Source organism: Perognathus longimembris, chromosome 4, assembly GCF_023159225.1.
Source record: "Perognathus longimembris pacificus isolate PPM17 chromosome 4, ASM2315922v1, whole genome shotgun sequence".
Lineage (NCBI taxonomy): Eukaryota > Metazoa > Chordata > Mammalia > Rodentia > Heteromyidae > Perognathus > Perognathus longimembris.
Genome location: NC_063164.1, coordinates 2191806 through 2206748, shown reverse-complemented (window position 1 = coordinate 2206748; position 14943 = coordinate 2191806). Strand labels below are relative to the sequence as shown.

Genomic DNA, 14943 nt, shown 5'->3' with positions numbered 1-14943 from the left:
CGCACCTAGAGGCAGGGCGGCCTCTGTTTAAACGTGGGAGAAAGGCCGGGGTGCTGGGTGGGGAGACCAGTAGGCCCCAAGCGCATGCTGGCAGGCTGTTCCCGCATGGAGGGTGCCGTGTAGAAATGGGTCCTGCCCAGCGGTCATGTGCACATGCCCCTTGAAGGTTTTGCTCTTACACCTGGTCCCCCTGGCACCGAGTCCTAGCTGGCCGGGAAGCCAGGTGGGCCTCGCCCGGCAGCCTCGGCCGGGAACCTGGCCCGGGTGCTGGGAGCGGTGTGGGCCTCTGCTCCCCGCTGCGCCATGGCTTCCACGGTGAGGTTTCTGGGTAGATTCAGCATTGCGTAGGCAACCCAGGTCAGGTCAGCTCTGCGGCTTCAAGGAGAGATGCGCTGACTGAGAAGCAAGCGGAATTCCCAGAGAGGTGGTCGCGTGAAAGAAGAAAAAGAGAAGTGAAGAGACTCCTCTGTTGTCAAAGAAGAGTTAAGAGACGTCATTCTAAACAAATGCCGGTGGTACTCAGTGGATGCTTTGTTGAAAAGGAACTGTCCAGCTTGTGGGTGGGGATGGGAGACACTGGGCGAGAGCAAGGAAGGGGTGACGCTGTCCAAAAAGACGTGTGCCCGTTCACCTACCTCTATAGCCGTGACCCCTCTGTACATCACCTTTATAGTATGAAAAAAAGATGTGATCCTAAGGATCAGATGATGGCATGAGGGGCAGAGTGAACAGACCAGATTGCTGCCGTCTCCATTCACCTTTATGTTCCTCACTGTGTTAGTGCGCGCGCGGCCAGAACTTACCAGGATTTGCTGTATATCACATGGGGGGGAAATCTATGGATACTGCAAAAGTAAGACTTTACAGACACAGTTCCGACTGAGTGACAGCAGAGAGAACGGTCTGGCATCTTTGGAACTAGTAGGCAGCAGAATTGGAACTTACTTCTAGAGTAAAATGGAAAGCAACCAGAGAGGAATCCAAGGAGGAAGGATGGAAGGTTCTGGAGCAGAGCAGCCCTATAATAGATAGGCCAGTGTCTTCTGTGGGCAGCAGTCCTTCCTGGAAGGACAGAGCCTGGGCCTGGCGATGGACTGTGGTGTCTGACAGGGAAGACGGTCTCCCCTGGGGAGGAGCGCAGAGCAGGCCCGGCCGTGGCCCCCGCCGCGGTGGTGGCCGTTCAGAGGGGACTTCATGGTCAGCAACATTACGAAGCCTCATGGTGACTTTCTGTGCCTCAGCGTCCAAGTCAGCTTGAGGAGACCGCCCCACAGCCACGCCACGCGCTCTGGGTTGCTCATCTGCCTTTGTCAGCTGTCTCTGGTGTGGAAAAGCTTTTATATTTGAAGCTAAATAAATATTTTCCCAGAATCTTTCCCAAAGACTGTCAGTCACCAATCCAGGTGCATTTGTAAAAGGTAGATGTGATGGTGTTCGGAACTCCGTGGGGTAGGGGAGATTCACTCTGCGCATGGCTGGAGGCTTCAGTGTGGGGGGGGCTGGGGGGGCGTGGGGGAGCCGCTCCCCTCATGGCAGACAGGAAGGGCCCGGGGCAAGGTCCAGCCCAGGACACACCCCATTGCCCAGCCCCCCCCCCCTCCCAGGGCTGCCCCAGGTGCAGCCAGGGAGGGCTGGGCCCTGCTCCGAATTAATTCCCTTTGTTTGCCAAACCCTAACTTAGTGTTTTCCTTCTGTCGTGTTCTTGTCTATTTATTTAAAGGCTTTTTTGTTTTGTGTTTTTAATAGATGAGGGTTACTACCAGGGTGGAAAATTTCAGTTTGAAACTGAAGTTCCTGACGCGTACAACATGGTGGTGAGTAGCCTGCGTCTGAGCCTTGTCTCCCCCAGCCCAGGTGGGGTCCCCGCCCCGGGGCCGGGCTCCCTCGGGGACCGGGCGCGGAGTCCCCGGCGCTCCTCCTCAGCAGCTGGGGCTTCCGCACAGAACGTCGCTTGCCCAGCAAGTCCCCACGGGTGCTCTGTGCCACGTGGGTCTGCCCCCCCCCCCCCCCCCGCACGCAGCCGCCTTCGCTAAGGACGGGGGCCCTCGGTGCCAGGGTGTCACGTCTCACGGGATAGTGCCCGACGTTTAGAGCGCCACAGCGTGTGTGCGGTGGAACTTGAGAGCACAAGGACACGTGTCGAGCGGCAGGGCTCCGTGTTCGCGCGGTGCCGTCGAGGCGGGCGAGGGGAGGGTGGAGGAGCGGGCTGGCAGACGGCCCGAAGCTAGCGGACTCCTGGGGTCACGTTTGGAAAGACGTCAAGACCAGTCCAGCTTTCGAGGAGAAGTCGCACCGGCTCCCACCCTGGGCCGAGGGTAGTGCTCGAGGTGACCCAGGCTGTGTGGAGCCGTGGTCACGGGCGTGGGACTTGCCACCCGTGGAGGACAGAGGATGGGGCGTGGGAAAGGCCGCTCAGGTCTGTGGGTTCTGTTACGCATGTCCGACCTGGTCCTGAGCGTCCGCCGCCGGCGGCTTGCAGCACCGTGCTCCCCCGCGCCGTGGCCGCACGTGGGCCCTGGTTCTCACTGGGGTGTGTATTCCGTGAGGGGGGTGTGTGAGGGTGTGCGAGGGACAGAGCCAGGCTCCTGGTGTTTCCTCACCCGCCCAGCCTGCCAAGTACAACCGGGAGAAAGCATAGGGCCTGAGGACGCCCTGCGGCCCAGGTCTCGCCCCCACGCCCCCCACGCCCGGTGCGGCCCAGTCACCGCAGCGCTTGTTGTTTTTTGTTTGTTTCTGTTTGGGGTTTGTTGTTGTTTTTTTTTTTTTGCCAGTCCTGGGGCTTGAACTCGGGGCCTGAGCACTGTCCCTGAGCTTCTTTTGCTCAAGGCTAGCACTCTGCCACTTAAGCCATGACACCACTTCCAGCTTTTCCTGTATATGTGGTGCTGGGGGATCAAACCCAGGGCTTCCTGCATGAGAGGGGAGCACTCTACCACCAGGCCACATTCCCAGCCCCACAAGTCTTTAAAGCCAGATCTCTCCCTCTCTCCCTCACACCTTCTCTCTCTCTCTTTTTGTGTCTCTCTTTCTCCCCTCTCTCCTCTCTCTCCTCTTCCCCTCTCTCTCCCCTTCTCTTTCCCCCTCTCTCTCCCCTTCTCTCTCCCCCCTCCCCCCCTCCCCCCCCTCCCCTCTCTCCCCCTCTCTCCCCTCCCTCCCCCTCTCTCCCCTCTCTCTCTGGTAGTACTGGGGTTTGGATTCCAGGCCTTCCACTTGCAAGGCAGGCGCTTGACCACTAACCCACGCCTCCACCTTTTCACGGTGGTGGTTTTGAGATGTGCTCTGGCCTTTTGCCAGGCCCCGTGCCTGACTGCGGTCTGCCACCTGTTGTGGGCTTCCTGCTGTGACCCCCGCAGCTAGCTTCTTCTCCTTGAGAGGGAGTCTTGAGGACTTCTTTTGCCTGGGCTTGCTTGCCTGCAGCCATGATCTCACGCTCCTACTCCCGGTGACAGGCTCCTGCCACGGTCCCCAGCTGTAGGTGGAAGAGGGCTGGCCCTGAACTCCAATCCTCAGAACTCCCAAGTAGCCGAGGTCACAGGTTTGAGACACCAGTGCCCAGCCTAAGCCAAATCTTGAGCTATGGAATTGATTGTTATTGGGCTACCATACGAAAAGTTCTTTTCAGAGGTGAGGAATTGTTGACGATGCAAGGAGAAGGAAAGAATGGTTTCAATAAAGACAAGAAAGTACACACCTCAGGTGTCTGTCCAGCCAGCTGGCCACTTAACCCTGAGACTTTACATCCTCCCCAGATGGCAAGCCAAGACGCCGCATAGAGGCAGCTGGAAAGGTTGGTTTAAGGTTCAGATGAAGAACTGGGGGGCAGAATGGGGTTGTTTTGGTTTCTGGAAGCCACTAGGCAAGTTCCAGGCTAGCTGAGTATCTGAGCGTGCGCACCCTTGTGCATCGTGCTGAAGGCGGCAGGGGCAGGGAAACTTCTCTGCCCAGGGCCATTTGGCCATTTTAACATCGTTTATGGAGCGTACAAAATTACCAGATGGCCTGGGGCTGCTGAGGCAAAGCAGCAGGAAGTGGCGCCCGCCGAGCCGTGCGCGCCCGTACCCTGAAGCATGCTGAGCTTGTGACGGTCCCTTCGGTAGCCTGGGGTGGAGCGGAGCGCGGGCCGATGGCATCTCCCCGAGGCGTGGGGATCTCGGGGCCTGTGGGCTGCTGCACGCAGCCGTGCCATGGCCGTTCCGAAGGCCACCTGCACCGTCAGCCAGGGTCTCCGGCCACCCTTGTCTTTGGGGGCCTGCCTCCGGCGATGGGGGGCGGGCGCATGGCCGTGGCAGGGTGTGGAGGAGACGTGGGGCAGCCTGGGTGTTGGAGCGTGGAGTCTGTGGAGCCGTCTGAGATGATGAGCGTGTACACACAGCACACACACACACACACACACCCCCGCAAGGGCCGGCCCTGCCTAGGAGAGAGCACACGGCAGGTCAGCCGGCCGTCGGGGCACGTCTGCATGGATTGGGATGGCATGCTGTGTCCAGATGCTTACGGGGACAGCAAAGACTCATTTCTGTGTGTGCCTATGTATGTTACCTGCAGCTATGCATCGTTATGAAGTTACACTATTCCCTGTTGTTTTATATAATTATAAATAAGTGTATTTTCTTTCACTCTTGTTGCCTCCCTAAAAGAGTATGGATTACTAATCTTTTTTATTTTGAGAAGTATCGGGTTGAACTCAGCCTAGCCTTTCCTTTATCATGTTAACTTTATAATAGGATCTGTAGTCAGGTGTCTGCTTTCTGTGTGCGAGCCGAGCCGGGCAGGGCCAGCTCTGAACACCGCAGCAGAAGTGTGTCAGCCAGGGAGGGGACAGGCTCTGTCCTACATCCCCAGTGCGGCCTTTCACGCTCCCCTCCCGAGCAGCGCGTGCGGAGACGCTAGTGGTCAGCGAGGTGCAGTGGCTCTTGATGCAAAGCTGTCTGGTTGGAGTTGGTGGCTGGGGGCCTCTTAGGAGGCCTTGCTGGCTCCCCCTCCTCCTCCCAGCCTGTGGCCGGGCCCCGTCCGTGTCCCTGTCACTCGCGGACGCAGCTTCGCGGTGGTGCAGTTACCATGTGTGTACAGGTGTGGTGTGCACGTGCTCTGCACAGGTGGTGACCAGCTGGGAGATGGAGAGTCGTGCGCGTGCGTGCGTGTGCGTGCGTGTGCGCGTTCGTAGTGTGGAGGCCCCGCCTCGCAGGCACTCTGTGCCCTATCCTCATCCCGACCTCTCTCTGTTGCAGCCTCCCAAGGTGAAATGTCTGACCAAGATCTGGCACCCTAACATCACAGAGACGGGGGAAATATGTCTAAGGTGAGTGTCCCTCCCTCCCTCCCTCCCTCCGGTGCTCGTGAGCACCGTGGGTGGGCGTGGCCACCGCGGGGAACTGTCTGGGCTAAGCTAGGTGGTCTAGAACTCTGCTTCTCCTGGAGTCGCAGCTTCTGGGCTCTGCCTGCGGAGCCGGAGCCGCACCCGCCGCTCCCAAGCTGTGCGTTCATCTGCGTACCTTTGCCCTTTTGGGGTTTTCCCCCTCTCCCCTCTTTTTTTTTTTTTTCTCCACTAGGACTCTTAGCTTTGGGGCCCCTGGCTCTAGTTGAGCCATACCTCCGCTTGTGGCTTTTTTTGCTGGTTAATGGAGCAAATCTCTCAGATTTGTCTGCCTGGGTCTTGAACCGTGATCCTCAGATCTCCGCCTTGTGAGCAGCTGGGACCCTAGGCGGGAGCCACCAGGTCCCCAGCTCCTCTTGAGTTGTTTCATTTTGGTAACTATTATTTTACATGACCAGAGGCGTGGGGGCATGGCAGCCTCGTGCTCCTCCCCTTTGTCTTGAGTCTGAGAAACCAGGCGTTGAAATGAACAAGGAGCTGTCACAAACCCTGTCAGCCATGGCTCAGGAGGCTCCCGGTGAGCGTCTGAGGTGTGCGCACGCCAGGCTTCCTCCCTCCCCACTTCTCTGTGACCCTGGGCAGTGGCGGCACCGCCTTTGGGGCTTTCTGTGGGCATCAAGTGAGTGTCACGAGCGGCACAGCCCCAGGACAAGCCTGACGTGCGTGGCAAGCTCCAAGCCCCAACCGTGCTCTTGTCATTTCCGCTGCTGCCATCATTTCCCGAGGCCTGACTTGACGGCACGCTTGTCCCCTGCTTAAAATGCCCACCTCCCAATGAAGGGGCCCTGCACAACCGACAGACAGAACAACGCAAGCCATCCCCCAGGCAGGGAACCGTGGAGATGGGGAAGGCCGCCTTCAAGCAGACAGGAAACCAACACCAAAGCAAAGTCCCCTCAGAACTGCGTAGCAGCAAAGCCCACGGAGCCCCCTGCAGGGGCTCGCGTGCGCCCGGTGCACACTGGCCGCGGCAGCGCCGACCCCTGCGCTCTGTGTCTGTTTCAGTTTGCTGAGAGAGCATTCTATCGATGGCACCGGCTGGGCCCCCACCAGAACGTTGAAGGTAAGCGGCACCTCCCGTACCGCGTCCTCCCCTGCCCAGGCGAGCCGACGGGGAGGGCAGCGTGCCACGAACCAGGCGGCCACGCACACGCGCGCACTCGCACGCAGCCCCTTTGCCCTCCCCAGCACCTGGGGCCGCTCAGCTGAGCTAGACACCGTTCAGCGCGTCGGGCTGGGGCGGGACTCCCCGTGGGAAGGACCGGTCGCTGAGCCGGCGCCTGGCATGTCGGGAGAGCCGAGCCGGAAGCCTTGGGGCTTCCTGTGTCCAGGATCCGAGGATGCGCTGGCCTCGGGAAGACCTCCCTCTGAGCGCGGCCCCTCCCCAGCCCTCCTCCAGCTCTCCGGCATCCACAGTAATGGCTGCGGCCATCTGCCGACCCCTCCGGCAAGCTGAGCCCGGTGGATGGACGGACAGACGGACACTGGCAGTGGGGCGGGAGGACCGGCCGCAGCTGGACAGGGCAGGAAGGGGTCCGCGGCTGAGGCGCAGCCTGCGAGTCTGTAGATGGAGTGGCATGCTCTGCTTTATTTTACCGACGTTTCCAGACCTGGAAATGGTGGCATGCCTTGATTTTTGAGGTATCTAGAGCAAAATTAGAAGATGCAGGGTGGGGGGAAGCTAGCTTATCTACAGCCCCCCAAATGCAGTTTGACATTAAAAACCCAGCAAGTTTGGGGTTGTTGTTTTTAATTTTTTGTACCCACCCTGGGGCTTGAGCTTACGTTTCTGAGCTTTTGCTCAAGGCTAGCACCCAGCTTGAGCCACACAGCTCTGGCTTTTTAGTTTTTTGTTTTCTTTTTTGATAGATAATTAGAAATAAGAGTCTTGTGTTCTGGACTGTTCTGCCTGGGGCTGGTTTTGAACCGCAGTCCTGGGTCTCAGCCTGTTGAGTGGCTGGGACACGGACGTGAACAGTCAGCGCCAGCCGGCGGGTTCTGTTTGCAAGGTGCTTGTCCTCCCTGGTGGGGGGGGGGGCTTGCAGTGCCGGCCCCTCCCCCGCAGGACCGGAGGGCTCGCCCAGGGTCTCCCATCTGTTGGAGTTTCCCGGTTGTGGTCCCTGAAGGACAGCTCTTCCCGTTTCCTGCACGCTGAGGACGAGTCTGAAGCTGGGAGATGTCCAGATTTTGGTCATGGACTTGGTCCACAGGAAGCTGAAAATTGTTTTCTTTCTTATTTCAGGATGTTGTTTGGGGATTAAACTCTTTATTTACTGTAAGTATATTGACTAAAATCCCAAGGTTTTCTCGATTTTCCTTGGCTCATGGTTTGAATATCGTCTTCGGTATCAAAAGGGGCTAAGCCGTCTTTACAGTCAGAGCACCGTGCATGGGGACTCGGATGATGGGGGGGCGGTATTGGGAAGGAGGGGCCCAGAGCCCCACTTGTGCCCTGCCAGCTGGCTGCCGGGGCTCCCTGGCCTGTGGGGCGACCCCCCACCCCCCGCCAGGCGTCCTTCTGAATGGAGGGGGGACATCTCCAGCCAGGAAGGCTTTTCAGGAACCCACAGCCTCAGAATTGGGCAGGAAAGGGCTAGAAGGACAGAGAGCTAAAGCTGTTACTTTGGTGGGAAGTTTGGTGGTGTTTGTTTTGTTTTTGGGTTTTGGTTTGAGCGATTTTGGGTGCTGATTTGAGCCACAGCTCTTCTTCTGGCTTTATGGTGGTTCCTGGGAAATGAGGCTCACCGGCTTGGCTGCCTGGGCTGACTTGAAACCACGAGCCTCCTGTCTCAGCCCGTTGAGCAGCTAGGGTGACAGGTGCGAGCCACTGGCCCCAGCTAAGAGTTGTTTAAGAATTCAGCTTTGGGGGGGGGGGGGCTGTCTGAATAGGAAAGCCTTCCTTGTGGTGGAGCTTACGGCCTTCAGGAGCACATCTCAGCCAGTCTGCCAAGGCGCCCCGGGGGTCACTGGAGGCCCCGTGGTTACTCCGAGGAACACACCTCAAGGCAGTCTGCTTTGGACTCTCTGAATCTCCCTCCCCGCCCCCCCCCCCCCCCCCCCCCGCTTGGGGCTGGACCTGGTTGGTGTGGCCTGGCCTCTGCCACCCAGGCAAAGCGTGGAGGGTTTTTTTTGGTTTGTTGTGGGCCTGGGCTGCAGTGACGCTTTCGTCTGGATTCTCAAAGGCAGAGCCTCATTTGAAGTCTGCGGGCAGCTGGGCTGCTCTGCCCGGCCAAGCCCGTGTGGCTTCAGTTTGTCCGTGAGAGCCAGCTGGCCTCCGCCATGGCGGGGCCCTCCCGAGCCCGGCCCGCGTGCCCAGCTTCCTCCATAGCCAGGCGTGGGCTTCGACCGTGCCCTGCTGTCGTGAGCTACTGGGAGCCGCGACGCGGGCCGCTTGGGTTTGGTTTCATTTGGGGATGTCTGGCGCAGCTTACCACTCCCCAAGGGCACGTCAGAAGCTCAAATCTGTAATGGTTATTGCAATCCATGTGTTCATTTTAGGACAGGCATATGGTAAAGAAAATAAGGAGTGTAGAGTCGTGTTTACTCTGCTAGGTATTGCACTTAGTATGATGCGTATGTATTGAGAAGAGTGCTGGTACTGGGACTAGAACGCAGGGCTTGTCAGCCTCTGGTCAGGGCTGGCGCTCTACCACATGAGCCACACCTCCAGTCCAGCATTTTGTTGGTTGATGGGAGGGTCTTGAAACGAATGGCGTGGTCCTCCGGGTCTCAGCCTGCTGGTGCCTGGGCTACAGGTGTGAGCTGTAGAGCGGTGCTCGCGGTGGTTGCCGCTTTCTGAGTGGGACCGTGAGCTGTGTGGTGGGTCCTGGCAGTGTGTGTGACGGCCGTCCCACCTGTGCGTCCCCCAGCGTCTGTGCTTCCTGCAGAGGAGCCTGCGGTCACAAGCAGCGGGCGGGCAGGCGGCCTCCCCGGCGGCTCTCGGGAGGAGAACCCGGGCCGGGCCCGTGGTGGGGTCTGCGCACCTCCCGAGGCTCCGGAGGCCGGCCCTGCGGCGCTGCCCCGGGTCTGGTCAGACCCAGACGGGTCCCCTGCGAGCGATGTCTGTGAAGGGGAGTCGGGAGGTAGCGACGCCAGGCAGGATCGGACGAGACAGCAGGTGCCCAGCAGCAAAGCTGTGGAGTAGTAACGAGAGAGAAAGGGGAAAGCTCTTTAAAATGAGACTTGGATTTGAAAGTACTCTTAGTGGAGTGGGTCCTCCTTCTGCAAGTGTCAACGGTGGCATCAAATCAGGGTCAGTACCATTTTGTCCATCTCTACAGAATTGTGATAGGGACTTGTAAAACATTCCCGGCTTTTCCTAGTCATCGCTCTCCAGCCCCAGCCGCCATTGGTGCTCTTGCTTATGCCAAAGGAACTTAAGTTCCGAGAGGAACTACAGTTTCTGTGGCTGCCCGTTGCACAGTGAAGACGTAGCGGGATGTGGCGTTCCTCCCGTGCTTACCCGGGTTTCTCTTCTTAAAGGATCTCTTGAACTTTGACGACCCACTGAACATCGAAGCTGCAGAGCACCACCTGCGAGACAAGGTGAGCTGGCAGCGCCCCTACAGGGGAGGCTGTGCGTGGCGAAGCCCGGGCTTGCCTGAGAGAGACAGGTGTGGCGGGATACGCCGCCCGGAACCCCGCCGTGCGGGATCGTGTGTGATCTGAACAAAGTCACAGTCAGAGAGCCGCTTCTCACCGCGAGTAATCAAAGCCAGGCAGTTAGTTACCCCATCGCCTCCTAAGCCGTAGCAGAGGGCTGGCCGCGCAGCTCAAGGCTACGGCGCTCCCTCCCCAGGCGCTCCCTCCCCAGGCGCTCCCTCCCCAGCCGTGCCCCCCACAGCCAGCCCCCCACAGCGAGGGGAAGTGTAGATCCCGCTCCGGCCTCTCAGTCCTCCGTTCCTTTTCTTCAGTACTATCACTGACTTTCCTCCAGAGTCAGTGCGCGAGCGGTTCCCTACCCATAAGCCCCTCTCTTGTTGGTGAGCAGGTTTTCTCAGAGGACGACTTCCAGCTACAAAGAGTAATTGAGCAAATTAATACCTCTTGTGTCCTGGTGCATTTGTTCTCAAGCGCCCCACCCCCCACCCCGGTCAGAGAGGAGGGGAGCTGCTTTGAGTAGCTTTGGCGGGTGTTTTCTCTGGAGGGCCCTCCCCGGGACAGAAACCAGTGCTCTGCTTTGGGAATCGCTGCAAAGACTGTGGGCCGTTATTCAGGTCCGCATTAGCTGTCTGTAACTCTCGGTTCCTTGCTCTTTAATTTTCGAGCCATTCTCATATTGGAGCGCTTGGATTTTATGTGAATACTGAGAGTGTGTTAAGGGTATGGACCTTTGCACGCGCTGGGGGGGAGAGGCAGAGCTCTGTCCTGCTAACTTCAGTGAGCGGGAGGGATCTCCAGTTCTTCATGTTTGAAGAAGACAAACAGGTGCCAATGGCTCCTCCCTGGAATGCTAACTACTCAGGAAGCTGAGATCTAGAAGATGGAGGTTTGAAACCAACCCAGGCAGAAAAGTCCACAGGACTACATCTCTAAAAAATCAGCAAAAAGCAGAGCAGGCAGCATGGCTCAAGTGGTAGAGTGCCAGTGAAACAAGCGTGCCACACAAACCCAAGGCCCTAATTCAAATACCAACACTGGCAAAATAAGACAAACAGTAGCCAGGTACCATTGGTTCACACCGGTAATGCTAGCTACTCGGGTGGCTGAGACGTGAAGGACCATTGTTCAAGACCAGCCTGGACAAAGAAGTCTGAGACTGCATCCCCAACATAGCCAGCACAAAGAGCAGCTGGAAGCACGGCTTACCTGGTAGAGTGCCAGCCTCGCAAGCACAAGGCCCTGGGTTCAAACACCAGTGCCAACAACGCGGGAGAAAAAGACGAGGAGAAGGAAAACGATGGAGGAGCCGTGTGGCCCTGGCGGAGCGTGGGGCAGGGGCGGGGGGGCCCGGAGCGCGCGTGGCCCGTGGCCCCCGAGTGGGCTGAGCACAGAGGGGGGCAGCGCCGCGCAGGCGACCTCTCCTGGCCTCCAGGCTCTCCAGACCTGCGCCTCGCGCTCTGAGTGGCCGTGGTCGCTGAGGGTGACAGCGCTGCCCGACGGGAGGGTGTGGGGTCACCTGGGGGACGTTTTTGCTGTATGTAGGCCAGTCAGGTTCCCTCAAGCCCTTCCCCTGTCCAGCGCACGCGCGCGCAGGTGAGCAGCTTGTGTGGGAGCGGGGAAGGTGGGCAGCTGCAGATGGGCGGGGTGCGGGCAGGGCCCGGGGGAGCCATTCCGGGAAGAGGCAGCAGCCTGCCTCACGCCCACCGTGGTCACGCTCACCCTGTCGCAGGGGTTCCTTTGCACATGCCGCACGCGGAAGGAGATGTGGTGCTGAAGGGGCCTCCGCTCCGGCCACACGCCGTGGGGATGTGACACGGGACCCAGATGCCTCCATGGGGAGGCACCAGTCCCCCCCCCCCCCCGCCAGCCCTCACTCCCTCTCCCCCCACAGGAGGACTTCCGGAGCAAAGTGGACGACTACATCAAGCGATACGCCAGATGATAGGAGGAGCGGACGGCGGGCCCGTGGACCGCGGACCAGCACGGGGCGGCCCCGCTCCCCGGCCTCACACCCCCTCGGCCCGCGGGATCGCCCCCGGCCCGTGACTGACCGCGCCACCCTGAAGAAGACCGTCCTCCTGACCGCCCGCTGTCGCTGGCGGACGACCACAGTGTCGGGGCCTCCGAAGAGCTGTCTGCTGCCCTTGCCACGGTCGCTCCTGAGACTGTGCCGTCTAGGCCGCCCACGAGGCTTCCCCGCAGTGGTCCTGAGCTCACCCCCAGGCTCGCGCTTGCTCCCCCCCCAGCCGAATCGGTGTCCCGCACACGTGATGTAATGATGCGTTCAGTGTAACTCGCAGATTGGCAATAAGAAACCCACTGCAAACTGAGATCGGATGCGCGTTCTCTTAGCTTCTTCCGTGAATGTCAGCCCTGCCCAGATGTGAAGCTTCCCAGAATGCATTGCCACTCACTGTAGATCCCACTGAAATGCGTATTTTACTTAATGTAAGTATATTTTGGAACAGATTTGTAATTTGTACAATTGAATGCTTTAATTATTTTTTTCTAACCTCATTTAGTTTGTATTTTCATTGAATAGAGCAGACACAAAGATGTCGGGTCAAGCAACTCTTGAAGAGAGACACAAAGAAACTGAAAGACACGTTAGCCAGTCTCTCAGAGCGCAGCGGAAGGCAGCGCCCTAAACGGCTGCTGCTCTCGTGTCCAGATGTGGCGAGGATGTTCTGGAGCCCTTCGAAGCCAGATCTGGATGATAAAAATAAGCAGAAAGCCGGGGCTTGGGCTCAGACCAGCCAGGGTTGGTGGGCCTGGGCCTGCGGCCCCGTGTCAGCCCAGCCTGGGAGGGAAGGTGGGGGGGGGGGGGAGCCACCCAGTGTCCTGTGCCGCCGAGACTGCCGTGGCCATCTTCTCAGCTGGCTGGGTGTCAGGCCCTGGCGGGGGCGAGCCCCTCCGTCCCCCACCCCCAAGCCATGAGGGCCCGGCGCCAGCGTAGGCCGCGCACGGCCAGGTTCATGCACTTCGGTAGGAGAGCCTTGAAGAGAGCAAGCGGATCATTCTGGCATTTATAGACATTTGAGCCAGTGAAATCAAATGCAAAATAAACGTCTGGTTTCATCCGCTGCCTGCCTAACTCAGACGTCACTGCCAGTTTCCCTGCAGCGCTGCGGTCTCCCGCGTCTGCCTGCCACCGCGTCTGCCTTGCTTTTTTTCTCGGTTCACAGTCTCTGGCTCCGGGCTGTGAGACTGACCCGATCTGGGGACTCGGCAGGTAAGGAGGGCAGACCGTGCCTTCCCAGTTGGCACGAGGGATCGTGTGCATTGGACTTGAGGGTGACCCGCCGACAGGCCGAGCACCTGGGCTCTCGGGGTGGCGTCTCCGTCGGCATGTGTCTTCCCGCCCCTCGTTGGTGTCATTTAGAACTCACCAGCCAGGCTCCTGGGCGGCCTTCGCTAGGTAGCCGGGAGCCTGCGGCTGCGCCGGCGCGGGCCCTGCCTAGCCGCCGGGCTGCGAGCTGGGTGTGGATGGACAGGCAGAGGGTCCCGCGCGCCGCCCCAGCCGCAGTGTGCGAGGACCCCAGCCACGGCCTGCGCCGCGGGAAGACCTTGTCAGAGACTGCGCCCTCCTGTACACGTGACGTTCCCGAGAGAGCCTCCCACCCTGCGCGTGCAGACCTTCAGAGCGCGCCCAGCCCGCGGCCCCGCGGGCGGGATCTTCAGGCCTCTCGGCGGGGTTGCCGGTGCCTCCCCACCCACCCTCGGGCCTCGGGCCTGCATGATCTCAGAAATGCAGCTTGGACTCACGGCCCGTTTCTGTTTGCTTTGCCGCTGGTACTAGGCATGAACGTGGGCCTTGGGTGCCATCCCTGAGGTTTTTTGCTCAGGGCTGGCGCTCTACCACTTGATCCACAGCTCCACTTGTGGCTTTTGGTGGTTAGTTGGAGATGAGAGTTGGCCCGTGGGCTGGGGATATGGCTTAGTGGCAAGAGTGCTTGCCTCCTATACATGAGGCCCTGGGTTCAATTCCCCAGCACCACATATATACAGAAAATGGCCAGAAGGGGCGCTGTGGCTCAAGTGGCAGAGTGCTAGCCTTGAGCAAAAAGAAGCCAGGGACAGTGCTCAGGCCCTGAGTTCAAGACCCAGGACTGGCCAAAAAAAAAAAAAAAGAACTTTAAAAAAGGGCTGGGGATATGGCCTAGTGGCAAGAGTGCTTGCCTCCAACACATGAAGCTCTCGGTTCAATTCCCCAGCACCACATATATAGAAAATGGCCAGAGGGGGCGCTGTGGCTCAGGTGGCAGAGTGCTAGCCTTGAGCGGGAAGAAGCCAGGGACAGTGCTCAGGCCCTGAGTCCCAGCCCCAGGACTGGCAAAAAAAAGAAAAAATGAAAGAGTTGACCCGCGGTCCTCACATGTCAGCCTCCCGAGCAGCTGGAGTTACAGGCGCGAACCCTCGGCAGCCCGGTGGGCGCACGGATCTGCCATCGGGCTCGCTCAGCCAGAGTCCCCCCAGCGAGCCCCCTGGTTTTTAGCCTGTATCGGGGCTGCTGCAGCCTGGGGGAGACCCAGGGCCTCGTGTGGCCCGTGGGGCTGTGCGCGCGCCGCCTTGGCCCCTCGGGGCTGTGGGTGGCGTCAGGTGAGGCCTTTCCTGGCCTCGTCCCCACGTATGACGTCGACAGATCGCTGGCTGTCACGCCAGCCGTTTCTATTGTCACACGTCTCACACGGTCCCGGGCCTCGCGGAGTGCCTGTCCCCATTGCCCAGGGGTGGGGGGCACTTGAAGGGGGAACACGGGCAGGGCCCCGTGACTCGAACGCGCTGCTCTGGCCGTGTGCTCTGCAGGACTGAGCCGCGGCCTGTGGCGGGGCTGCCGCAGAGGAGGACGAGTCCCCCGCACACGAGCAGTCAAGGCGCGGGAGAAGCCCACATATCCGTCATCAGCGGGTTGCTGCTGTTCGGCAGTACTGGGGTTTGAACCCGGGGTCTATCACTGTTCTGCC

The 14943-nt window shown here is 59.5% G+C and overlaps 1 protein-coding gene across 1 annotated transcript in view; it reads left to right on the top strand.

Annotated features, from left to right (window-relative positions):
• The window catches only part of Ube2f (ubiquitin conjugating enzyme E2 F (putative)), a 35330-nt gene extending 22834 nt beyond the window's left edge, over positions 1-12496 (top strand). Inside the window, exons 5-10 of the mRNA XM_048344438.1 lie at positions 1747-1814; positions 5232-5302; positions 6383-6440; positions 7620-7652; positions 9860-9922; positions 11871-12496. Of these exons, the coding sequence (XP_048200395.1) occupies positions 1747-1814; positions 5232-5302; positions 6383-6440; positions 7620-7652; positions 9860-9922; positions 11871-11921 (344 nt within the window). The 3' untranslated portion in view covers positions 11922-12496. The remainder of the gene's footprint in view (positions 1-1746; positions 1815-5231; positions 5303-6382; positions 6441-7619; positions 7653-9859; positions 9923-11870) is intronic.
• Positions 12497-14943: the final 2447 nt, after the last annotated feature.